Source organism: Ovis aries, chromosome 9 (genome assembly GCF_016772045.2).
Source record: "Ovis aries strain OAR_USU_Benz2616 breed Rambouillet chromosome 9, ARS-UI_Ramb_v3.0, whole genome shotgun sequence".
Classification (NCBI taxonomy): Eukaryota; Metazoa; Chordata; class Mammalia; order Artiodactyla; family Bovidae; genus Ovis; species Ovis aries.
This window is the reverse complement of record NC_056062.1, coordinates 35,631,668-35,644,881: the sequence shown is the minus strand read 5'-3', so window position 1 is coordinate 35,644,881 and position 13,214 is coordinate 35,631,668. Positions and strand designations below refer to the sequence as shown.

General features: G+C 42.4%; 1 protein-coding gene across 1 annotated transcript in view; it reads right to left on the bottom strand.

The window, feature by feature from the left end:
• XKR4 (XK related 4) overlaps positions 1-12,681 on the bottom strand; it is a 336,000-nt gene extending 323,319 nt beyond the window's left edge. The window contains exon 1 of the mRNA XM_027972963.3: positions 11,876-12,681. Coding sequence (XP_027828764.1) covers positions 11,876-12,669 — 794 coding nt within the window. The 5' untranslated portion in view covers positions 12,670-12,681. The remainder of the gene's footprint in view (positions 1-11,875) is intronic.
• Between the last annotated feature and the right edge of the window lie 533 nt (positions 12,682-13,214).

Sequence of the window (13,214 nt, the reverse complement as noted above, 5' to 3'; positions counted from 1 at the left end):
GCTTTGCTGTGATATTGTATATTGGGTCAGTGAAATGTTCCCAGTCCTACAATCCAAGGATTAAAAATTCATCCTCTGATTATGGAATGAAATTCTCCATCTTCATTCATTTCTCTTGTAGCTATATTTTCCTTCTTGTAACTAATCAAGGCATATTTTCCTGAAAATATCCCCATACTTCTATTAGCAGATCAGAGAAAGGGATGAATAAGTTTCCAGAGAATTTGAACATACTTCCTTAATAAAAACTTCAAGTTTCCTCCCTCTTATTCATTTTATTCCAGTCTTATTTTATTTATTCAGTTTTTATGGAAACAGTTTCTTTACAATGCTATGTTAGTTTTGGTATAGAGCAAAACAATTCAGTTATATGTATAAATACATTTATGGTTTATTACAGGACATTTAATGTAGTTCCCTGTGCTATACAAGAAGATCTTGTTTATCTTTTTTTTTTTTTTGAAGTCTTTATTGAATTTGTTACAATATTGCTTCTGTTTTGTTTCCATTTTTGACTGTAGGGCATGTGGGACTTAGGTTCCTGTCCAAGGATTGAACCCACACACCCTGCCTTGGAAGGTGAAGTGTTAACCACCAGACTGCCAGGGAAGTCCCTGTTTATTTTTTTATATATAGTAGTTTGCATCTTTAATGCCAAATCCCTAATTTATGCCTTTACGCTTTCCCCTTTGGTAATTCTGTTTTCTATGTCTGTGAGTCTGTTTCTGATTTGTAAGTTAGTTTATTCATTTCATATTTTAGATTCAACATATAAATGATATAGATAGGTATTAGCCTGTGTGTGCTCAGCAGCTCAGTATTATCTGACTCTTGGGGACCCCATGGACTTTAGCCTGCCAGGTGCCTTTGTCCATGGAATTTTTCAGGCAAGAATATTGGAGTGGGTTGCCATTTTCCTTCTCCAAAGATCTTCCCAATCCAGGGATCGAATCTGTGTCTCCTGCGCCTCCTGAATTGGCAGGCAGATTCTTTACCACTGTGCCACCTGGGAAGCCCAGATATCAGTATATCCTTAAGTAATTGTAATGATTTACCTTTCAGATGTAGGAACACAACTAACATTTAGGCTTTCATTGGGATGGTATTATATCACTTAGAACTCAAAGTTTTCAAACCCAAGTGATCACCAATCAAATCAGGAAAATCCCATAGGATATCTGTGACTGTCATTCTTAATAGTAGAATATCCCCTGGAAATCTGAAACCCTGTGGGATATCCTTCCTAATTCATGTGATAATAATAGACCCAAGTACTAAAACTCACTTTGGAGAGTCTTTGAGAATTGACCTACATTTTAAAAAGTGATTGTTTTTAATTTTACTTTAGTAAAACAGTAAAGTAATGAGCTGAAGACTCTATCAAGAGGAAAGAAGCCTTTCCAAATCCTTTCCCTTGCTTTCATAAAGGACCATTTCTTCCGTGTTACTGTTACATTGATGCAGTGATTAAACCGTGAGCTAGTGATGGAAGTGATGAGGGACCATTTTGTTACTGTTACTGCCACAATGGCTGCCTTTGTGTTGAGTATTGACTCTCTGCTACTGAAAAAAGACCAGGAAAGTAGAGAATTCAGTTCAAAACTGATATCTTTATTCATAATCATTATCTAGGCAGCAGAAAGAAAAATCAGACAGCTATTTACACGGATGAAATCTCTGAGGCTAGGGGTTCAGAAAGGTGACTTTATCCTTCTTAAATAATGTACTTGATGGGAAGTCAAATCAAAGTCATCTCAAGGCTTTTTAGACTCATATTCACTGTAGATCCTACTTTTTCTATATATGCCTGATTTTGATTGACTAATCCTCACCCACCCACACACTGCCCACTGCTCTGTTTGTGTAGAAAGATTCCCCTGACATGAAAACAGGTCATGTACATATATTAAGCAAAAGAAGTAGAACTGATTCAGTCTACTTATGAATCATAAAAAGGAGAAAACAGTTTGACATACTTCAGACAATTTTTAAATAGATGCTTAAGAAAAAATTTTTACTGTGAAAATCTGAAATGTTGCCATGAGGTTGAAAATTGCACAGTGTCACAACAGATCTGTAGGATCCTAAAGATCCAGGTGATCACCAGCTGGGAAGGGTTAAAGGGTGGATCTCTGCTTTGAGCAGAATGTAATACAGGCCTGTTTTTCATCAGCTGCGGGCCTGGATACCGTCTCTTTGTATAAAGTTTAATTCAATTTCCAGCATATTAAATCAGTGACAGTGTAACCCGGGACAAGCTTTTAATTTAAAAGCAAATCTAGTTCTGACAACAGCCTTCTCGTTGATAAAATGGATAGTTCTTTTTAAGCCTGTGAAGCACTGTTCCTGTTTGCTAATCGTAGCCCTCCAGCTGTGTGAACCTCACCATGTGAAACACAGAAGGAATTCTGGCTTCCCAAGTCTATATGGCACATCTCTTAGAATCGGTGATATGGAACACTTTGAACATCAGCTTCAAATACTTAAATAATGGGCCTTAATGAAAATGGTTTCATTTCATTGGAAAAATTGGAAATGATACAAAATAAGTTGCATTATACAATTAAGCTTAAGATTCTCTATGTGCTAAGTAATACCAGTTCCCGGGTTTCAGATGTGAATATTGTTAACTGTGGAAAGCCCCTTGCAGAGCCCCTTTGACCCACCTATACAACACCCTAGTGATGACCTGAGAACACATGTTCTGGTGCATATACTCTGAGCCTGGATAAGCCAAAAGGAATTTATGATAAGGGGGTGTGTATTTAGTCATGTCTGACTCTTTGCGACCCCACGGACTGTAGCACACTAGGCTCCTCCGTCCATGGGATTTTTCTGGCAAGAACACTGGAGTGGGTTGTCATTTCCTCCTCCAGGGGATCTTCCTGACCCTGGGATCGAACCTGCTTCTCTTGCGTCTCCTACATTGGCAGGTGGATTCTTTACACTAGCATCATCTGGGAAGCCCATACTAAGAGCAGGATCTATATTTTGAAAGAACGTAAAGGTTAATTTTTAAAGATTTTTGTTTAATATCTACAAAAAGTAGACTTCCACATATGGACCTGGAGACTTCCAAACACTGTTTTTGAGGCTCAGTGTATGTTTAATGGAACTTTGATGAAAATGTGAGCCATATGGTACTTTCTTGTGCTGCAGGAGTGGGGAGTCAAGGGGGAGAGCAAAAAATACAGATTTTCAATAGGCTTCCCATACTTTTTTCCTACATTTGCTTCTTTTTTGTCCTCCTTCTCTACTTTTCAAGGATGGAGTTTAAAAAAAATAAAGCACATTTAAGTTACTTAAAGTGACAAGAGTTTTAAACATGAAAAGAACCTTAGATATCATTTTTATTGTAATATAATTGTTTTACAATGCTGTGTTAATTTCTGCTGTACAGCAAAGTGAATCAGCAATATGTGTATGTATATACCCTCCCTCATGAGCCTCCCTCCCACCTCCCCCCTACCCATATTATTTTTGACCAATCATATCATACAGGTAGAAAACTAAGACCCAAAAGGAGGAAACCAAACAAAGATGTAAACTAGTGGGGCCATCAGCAGGTGCTGTCACATGTAACCCAGGACAGTAAGTGACCACCTGGGGTCTAAGCTACCGACTGGCCCCATCATCTCTTCTGACTGCCCATTTAGTCCAATTCCCCAAAGGCAGCTTGCCCTTCTAAATAAGATCCATCACTGATATTCTAACTGTGCTCTCTCCCTTCATCTTCATCTTAGGGTTAGAAAAGATCTAATGGTGTCTTCAGATCACCTCTTGCCTCTAGGGGATTCTCGGACTGATTCATTTCCATTTTAACCCAACTTTTCTTCCCCTTGTGATCAGTAATCATGTGAGTTCTGTACATATATTGGACATGAAAGCAACATTTCATGGTTATAAGAATTATGGTGATGATGGTGGTGGAGGCTATAATAGTAGAAGCTACAGTCCTTCTTGGAGTAGACAAACAGGGGCACCAAAAATACCAAACATCATTCTGTATAAAGCATATCCTCAGAAGGTCAAGTGTAGGTAAGAATTAAGTGAAAAATGTCCATCCCAAAGCATCCCCACTCTGACTTCTCTATCAGAAAGAACAGGACAGTGAAGATGGGCTTCTAGCTTCATCTTTATCAGAGGATAGCCAGCATTTTGTCAAATTCAACCCCACTTCCCTAGCACTGGTCATCTACAAAAGAGCCTGGCAATTTGTTACATTCTGATTCACTGAAGCATTAGAAACCCAGAAGCAAGAAGGGAGGAAGTGCAGCTACACTCTTACAAAGAAGAAATAACAACCCCTCCGCTTCATTCACAGATGAGCAAATACTCGCTAGACATGTATTCCTATACAAGTCCCACAGTGACTAGAGTAACTGTATGATTCTCCTTCCTGACCAGCCATGCTACCTGGAAGAAAGTCACGTGGTATGGTGGTCAGAATTACACATGCCATTCAAGAGAACGTTTCCTATTGAGAATTATTGAATGCTTTTCCCCTTGAAATTTATCAACATATTTCAATTGTTTTACAAGATTATGCCTATAAGCACTTTCTCATGACTAGTACCACAATGCACCTTATATTTGATGGTGCATTAGAGTAATAAATCCAATTCTAACTCATAATCTTGCTTCCGTCAGCTTAGAACGTGTTCAAATTCTAAGACAAGTCAAAGAAATGTGCTCATCAGTTAGCCCGTGGTTCCATAGAAAGGGAAATCACTCTATTTATGTTACTCAGTGACTGGTGCTATTTAAACTCATAGGTACACTGTTCCATTCAAACTGTAAAAAATATAGAACATATTTAATAGATGTCATGTATTTGGGTATTTGAACATTAAGGAATTTTTTGGTAAGGGACTGAAGAAAGACCTTCAAAGTTACTGACCCAAGAATTGTGGACACTGTTCAAAAATGATAGCACCCATTTGTATAGATATTACTTTCAACTGTTCTGTGAAAATAGACTGCAATTTCATGGGGTGTAATAAGTATAACATTTTTTTACCCTTGTAAGTATATAGCTCAAGTGAATGGAAAAATTACAACTTTTTCACTTATTACAAAGATATTTATATCTGTGTAGTCTTTTATTTTTTTGTATCTCTCCCACCTCAATATTGAATTCTAGCCCAGGATCTGTGCAGAGCTACATGACCTAAAGAGGGAAACATTCAAAATTCTGTCTCAATTTCTACATTGAAATTGCAAAAAAAAGTAAAATGAAAGTATTACCTCAAAGATGAATCTGAGGATTACATAAAAAAGAAAACATGGAAACTCTCCGAAAATTGAAGTGTTCTACAAATATAATGAACAATGTTCTATGGGTTTCAATAAGGTGAAGCCCACTGTATCTTAAGGAAAAATCTCTTCAAAATGTAACATACAACAAACTTTTGCCAAGAACTTACTTTAGTATAAATACAGTTAACTTATAAAAAGCCAAGCTGTTTTTCTGAAAAAACAACTCTTGCATAAAAATTACAACTCTTGCTCCAATTACATCCACACTGAATCCTTTAAAATCAATGAAGTTTTATGAATGAGAGGGATACGATCCAGTTACAGAGGAATTGATGACATATCCTCTGAACATGTCAACTGTTTGCCCCTCCTTGAATAAAACAAGGTTTGAACACTTTTCAACAGTCTTCACCCTTATAATCCTTCAATGGTTTCTCAATGCCTTCAGAATAAAAACTAAATTTACTTCATTGTCTAGCTCATCTTCACCTCCAGCTACTATCTCACAATTACTCTCTGTTCAAAACACACTTAACCTGCCGTATTGTTTCTTGCCTCTCTGCCCTTTCACAGAATTATATCCAAGACTCCACAGCCAACACCCTACTTTATTAGATAGTAGATCTTCCCACCAAAACCTCTGCTCAACCATTTGCACCAGAGTCTTACTTGAACCACTAAGGTGGATTGAGCTTCCTGTTTCTATCACAGTGCTTATTTTCCTGTATTGAAATTGTCTGTTTACTATTCCATCTTCCTCAGTCAGAAAGTAGATTGTTTGAAAGAAGATGTGTATTTTATTCATTTTGGGGAGATAAGTAACTAGCATAGTGCCTTGCATACAGCAAGTACTCAACACAGATTAAGAGATAAATTAATATGCAGTAAACAGAACACAGACATAAGGGAAATGACGATTCCATTAACTCAGGAAAGGGCACCAATTTTGCATGGCCTACATCAGAATTCAGAACTAACTCAGAATCAATAAAGTACTTTTTTAATAGTTGAAGCTGTACCCAATATGCTACTTTCTTACCCATTCCTTATCTCTAGAACTTTTCATCATTGACAAAGCACTTTGCGCTTATTCACAGACATTATGCCTTTTAATCATGAATGCCACTTCAAGATCATGTTTCTCAGCTGGGTTTTAGTGCAATATCCTCAGCATGTCCAAGTGGTATGGGAAGAGAAACACTGGGCAGACGCTCTGTGCTCCAGCCTCTATTCTGCCATTGAACCACTGTGTGTTATTAGGGAAACACCCCAACTTGTCTAAACTTAGCTCTCTGTTGAACTTTGCCAACCTTGTGTGTGTGTGTGCACGCACCACGCGTGTGTGCACATGTAAGCGTGCTCAGTCACCAAGTTGTGTTCAACTCTTTGCAACCCCATGGATTGTAGCCCGCCAGGCTCCTCTGTCCCTGGGATTCTCCAGGCAAGAATACTGGAGTATGTGGCCATTTCCTTCTTCAGGGGATCTTTCCGACCCAGGGATAGAACAACCTGCGTCTCCTGCATTGGCAAGCAGATTCTTTACCACTAAGCCACTTGGGAAGCCCTTGCCAACCTTAGTGAAGGTAGACAGTCATTTTTAAACACTATTGTCCTTGTTATCCAAATTAGCATTTGGAGGTAGCTAACTGAACCAGTAAGTGAACAGACTTTAGGGTAAGACAGGGCTGGTTTTGACTTCAAGATACATCACATAATAGCTGTGTCATCTTGTGCCAGCTAGTTAATCTCTCTGAGCCAGTTTTCTCCAAAATATATAGAGGTACCAGTGGTTGACTTTATTTTTCTGGGCTCCAAAATCATTGCAGATGGTGATTGCAGCAATGAAATTAAAAGATGCTTACTCCTTGGAAGGAAAGTTATGACCAACCTAGACAGCATATTCGGAGAAGGCAATGGCACCCCACTCCTTTCTTGCCTGGAAAATCCCATGGACGGAGGCGCCTGGTGGGCTGCAGTCCATGGGGTCGCTAAGAGTCGGACGCGACTAAGCGACTTCACTTTCACTCTTCACTTTCATGCACTGAAGAAGGAAATGGCAACCCACTCCAGTGTTCTTGCCTGGAGAATCCCAGGGATGGGGGACCCTGGTGGGCTGCCGTCTCTGGGGTTGCACAGAGTCGGACATGACTGAAGCGACTTAGCAGCAGCAGCAGCAGACAGCATATTAAAAAGCAGAGACGTTACTTTGCCAACAAAGGTCCGTCTAGTCAAGGCTATGGTTTTTCCAATGGTCATGTATGGATGTGAGAGTTGGACTGTGAAGAAAGCTGAGCACAGAAGAATTGATGCTTTTGCACTGTAGTATTGGAGCAGACTCTTGAGAGTCCCTTGGACTGCAGGGAGATCCAATCAGTCCATCGTAAAGGAGATCATTCCTGAGTGTTCACTGGAAGGACTGATGTTGAAACCGAAACTCCAATATTTTGGCCACCTGATGCGAAGAGCTGGAAAAGACCCTGATGCTGGGAAAGATTGAGGGCAGGAGGAGAAGGGGACGACGGAAGATGAGATGGTTGGATGGCATCATTGACTCGATGGACATGGGTTTGGGTGGACTCTGGGAGTTGGTGATGGACAGGGAGGCCTGGTGTGCTGCCGTTCATGGGGTCACAAAGAGTCGGACATGACTGAGCAACTGAACTGAACTGAACTGAATGATTAGACAAGATGAGTACAAAAATTTTTGTAGATTTTAAAAAGAAAAAAGTACCACGTAAAAACTCTTGTTAATACGATTCTTGTTTGGCCAGAACAATGTTTCACAAAGAGCTCTGTACACCACATGATTACAAGGATTTAATAGATGTGCCTTTAAAAAGTTAACAATTTCACAACAGCTTAGTAAGTAAAGGCTCAGAGAAGTCCTACTGTGAAGAGATCTGCTTAACTCTGTTTAACCCATGCTCTTGAGCATGGAACACATGCTAACACCTGGTGGATCAAGCATGAGAAACCAAAGAAGGCTGTCCTTCCATCGGGCAACTCTCATGAAAAGATATTCAGAAACAAAACCCAAAATGGTAAAAATATTCCCCATTCTACCATCCACTGAGTTATCATTTGGAACATGCCTATTTGCTAGAAGACAATGAAATATGTACGTAGCTACACATGTACATGTATAGGAGAAATTCAGGTCAAATTTTAAGAGTAAGTCATAAACTCTAAAGGAGGAAGACTTCTCGATATAACTGATCACAGGTCTCATGAGGACTAAAAGGTGTTCTGATTGGGCATTTCTGATTCCCACAAGTTGAGCTACATGCTTAGTAACTTCTGGGATCATATGACATGAACACAAGAGAAAAGTACTTCCTCATTCATTCACCAGCACAATTTAAAGTCACAATTGCTCTCTTCACATGGTAGCAAAAATTCACTTCATTATTTCAATGGTTCTTTCCCAGTATCCACTCCTGTGACTTTAAAAGCTGCCATTAATTTCTCATTAGCAAACTTTAATTAAAATGAATATGTATCATTGCTTTCAGCAGTTGCATTTGTAATAAATGTATGAGTACATGCAAATCTTGTCCAAAATGTTTCAAATAGCTATTTCTGAACAAGCAAACACTTTGATGGTTTTTCAAAGGATTTTGTCTACAGAGAGCTTTTAGAATCTGGCCCTTACCTAAAATAACTTGAATTCCATGCAAATACAATGGACAGTTACCAACCTAGCTAAAATCTATTTTATTGATCTTAGAAAGTAGCATGTTTAAAATAGGAGTAATGACCTCTTAGCTTGGAACCATTCACACTTTTGTGTTTCTGCAACTTTTGTGTAAAATGCACTGAAAAGAAAAGCCAGAAAGAGTATAGAGATGCTCCTAATTTAAGGAACCATGGGAATTAAAGATAATTGTCTAATACAACAACCTGAGATGAACAGCATTTCAGCAGTTTATTATCAAAGATGCACCCACACCCTCAAGTGCTATGCAAACATTCTACACCCAGAAAAGTTGAAATAATTCAGAATGCATCTGAGTGTTGAATTCCATGAACTCTCTGACTCCATTTTAATTTCCTACATTAAGCTAAATTTTGTGGGTTTTTTTTTTTTTGCTTTGTTTTGTTTTTAACATTATCAGGAGAAAATGAGGTTGAGTCTGAGATGATGCTTCTACCAAGTTAGCCCACCATCCTCCATAACCAGAATCCAAGAACGGATAAGATTAGACAACTCACATATAAATTATTAAATGATTATTCTGAATAAGTAGACAAACATGTAAAAACATTTCCAGTATTACTTCCTCCCAAATGACCCCGTGTTAGCAGAATAAAGTTCTGAGCCTTTATAGAAAACATTGTAGAAATGCATAGTAAAAATGAACCCTATGTGCCCACAGTTTCTCCAAGGGTTGGGGTGGTTAATGCATTTGTCTTACAGCCTGTGATTTTCCTTCTGAATTGAACCTTACCCATTCTGCCCCACTCCCCATAGCTTTGCTGTATGGCCAGTTGACCCAGTAGCTATGGTCTCACTGAGATGTGTCTAGGAGGCCCTTTTCTTTTCCTAATTATTTCTCACTTTCTGCATTTTATGTTCTGAGATATTCAACATCATTTTCAATTGGGAAAATGTTTGGTCTAGAAGGCCCAGTAAAAACAATTAGAATTTGATACTCAATTTTTCATAAAGTATCAATTGGTAAGATACATGGATAGTTCTTCAGTTAATGGAACTGAGAAGTGTTTCCCTTCTTTACATAAATCTAGAAATTTTAAAGGTAAAAGAGGGTGATTTTCAAACCCTGCATGAAATTTGCACAAGTTAACAAATGGAATGTTAAGCTTCATTTACCACATTATCAGATTAAAACTGCTAATCATATGAATCCCAGCCACTAAACAATTTCAGTAATTAAATCAAGCATTTGAGTTCTTCATCAGAATTGAAGGCACCAAGCTGTCTTTGCAGTAGTCAACCATGGGAAATAACAGTTATCACATTTAAGTGACTTTTTAAAAAGTCCTTTAAATCCAAAGTATGAAGGTTTCCAAAATCAATTTGTCTGACTGCAAAGCATATAGCACTTTTCCAGGTAGTATCTGCTTGGAAAAAAAAAAAAAAAAAGTTTCTCAGTTTGAAAGGTCACTATCTATGCAATGCTTACCCTGCTTTACAAAGCAATGGTCCTGGAAAAGGTTGAAAAATTATCACACATGCTCTTCTCAATGAAAATACTATACAGTTCACCATAAAGGGATATTTTCAGTTCTGTTCCACAAATTCTCTGAGTTGTTTCCACACAGGATAACTTAGCATAGTTAATGACTTGTAGTGTTTTTTTTTTTTTAATCACAAAAATAACTACAAATGAAATCGTAAAGGACACTAGCATAGCAGAATGTAGCCCCATACCAGTGCACTTGTGAGGAAGTTTCCTCATTTTACTTATACTTACTAAGCTGTTTAATTAAAAAAAAAAAGGGGGGGGGACCCAAAAGCAAAACTCTAGGATGTTAGCATTTAAATTGTTCAACACCAAGAATTTTTGTAGCTGTAAAATATCACTCAAAAAGCCATCAAAAACACACAAATTTCAGAGAAACGTGTTCCTGAGCAGATCGCTTCATTATATTCCTAAATCCAGGCAGTGACATCTCCAATGATGATTCCCTCTGCCCAAAGGAACCATATTCCAATTTGTACTCCAGTTTGTAAGTGGAAAGGGTATCCATGTAAAGAGTTGGCATATCAGATGATAAGCAGAAAAACAAGTCAGTGAAGATGCCAAGTGTGATCAAAGTTTACAAGGTGCGCCATCCTTTTCCAAGGGTTCTTAGTTCTCCAGATATGGGGATGTTGCAAGATAATCAGGAAGTGTACCATTAGAGTAAGTCTCAGTCTAATCCCAGGGACAGGGAAGACTGGTGGGCTACTGTCTACGGGTCGCACAGAGTCAGACATGACTGAAGAGACTTAGGAGCAGCAGCAGCAGTCCAATAAAGTGTACTTGCTCCTATGTGGAGATGGTTATAAATACAGATATAGATATAGACAGTCTCCAAAAGGGACAAGTGTGTCCCTACTACACTCTCAACGTGAAGCACTTCTCTAGCGGTTATCATTAAAATGTGGCTACTTTTGAACAGCAACAACTCCCATCTAACTAGAACCAGCAGATTCTTCTCAGGGAACAAAAGAAGCCATCCAAATTGCAACATACATCTCAAACCCAACATAATTAGAGAGGATTTTTTTTTAGAAGATGTAGTCGGAATCCTCTCCTCCTCGCTGAAACAGTATGAAATAGTATCTCTAAAAATGTGTGAGGGGTGATGAGAGAGGGTGGTAGTGTATAAAGAGAGACGCTAGTGAAGCAGAGGAAAGACGGAAGGGATGGGGTGCTCAAAGCCACTTAGTTGCCCTTCCCTTGCTTCTCACTTCTCTCCACCCTAGGTTCTGATTGCAAATTTTAAAATGCAAAACCCAGTTTTAAAAACAAACAAACAAACAAAAAACCCCAGCAAGAGTGTGACTAGGATTACCACCAGGCAACCCTAAACGGGTCTCGTCAAAAGCAAAGCGGTGGGCATGTAGTAGCGGCAGCCAGTCCCCGTCCCCCCACCCCTGGTACGGTACCTCCAGAACTGCCCAAGCTGCAAGATGTGGGTGAGTGACTGCAGGAGCCAGATGCAGAAGGAACAGGACGCAGACCTGGGTTTGCCGCCGGCCCGGGCGGCCCCGCTGCTGTTGCTGCCGCTGTTGGTGGCGGCGACGTGGCCCTTGCCGGCGCTGGACGCCTGCCTCTGCGGCGTGGAGGGGCGAGCCTCTCCTTCCGCGGCCGAGGCCCCGCCGCCCACCGCGGTCTTGCCCTCCGCCCCGGGCTGCGTGCAGCCGGCGGCGGTCGCGGCGCTGTCCTCGGTGCTGAAATCGTGCACGAACCAGCGGAAGCTGAACACCTGCACCGAGAGCGAGCCGAGCACCACGAAGAAGAGCGTGAGCCCGAACCACCAGCGCTGGCCGCGCAAGTAGTAGTCCACGGCGAGCCAGATGTCCGTGCCCACGTCCGCGAAGTACACGGCCACGGCCGCCAGGATCCAGAGGCAGTCCCACAGCGAGTAGCGCCGCTGCTCCGGGCCCAGGCGCAGGCACAGCGCCGCCGAGCCCGGCCCGGAGCCGCCGCCCGGGCCGCCCGAGCTCCCGGAGCCGCCGCCCGAGCCGCTGCTCCCGGCGCAGCAGCAGCAGCAGCAGCACCGCGAGCCGTCCGGGCAGCAGGCGCCCCCGGCCGCCTCCTCGTCCTCGGCCCCGGACCCCGACGGCAGGCCGGGCGCCAGTCCCTGCACCGAGCCCGAGTGGTCCGAGTTCTGCAGCGGGGTGAACGCCACGTCGCTGCCCTTCTTCATCTTCAGCCTCCCGTCTGACTTAGCGGCCATGATGCCTCCAGCGCGGAGGAGCGCCCTCCTTTATGTGGCACCTTTCCGCGCTGTCTCCTCCTCCCGCCACCTCCTCGCCGCGCCCCGGCTTCCCTCCCGGCGCGCGGCTCCCCTCCTCCTGCCCCTGCGCCGGCTCGCCCGCCGGGCTGGGCGCTGGGCCGGGCTAGCGGCGAGCCCGGAGCCGGCAGGAGCGCCGCCTGGCTGCCTGCGCGGAGCCAAGCTGCTCGCGGCGCCCAGCGCGCGCCCCGGCCCGCCGCCCGCGCCCCTCGCCGTCCCGGCCCCTCGGCTGCCGCCCGAGCCGCCGCCGCCGCCAGCAGCAGGAGCAGCAGCGGCCGCCGCGGCGCTCCTCGGACCTGCACATTCCTCTCCTCCCCTCGAGCGCGCTCCCTCCTCCCGCTTCCTCGCCTCCACCAGCTGACTCCGAGCGAGAGGATGACCTCATCCTTCTCTTCCAGCTGCCGCCGCTCCCGCCCCGGCTGCTCGGGAGGGGCGAGGGAGGAGGAGGGCCCCGGAGGAGGGGCCGCGGCCGGGAAGCGCGGCGGGAT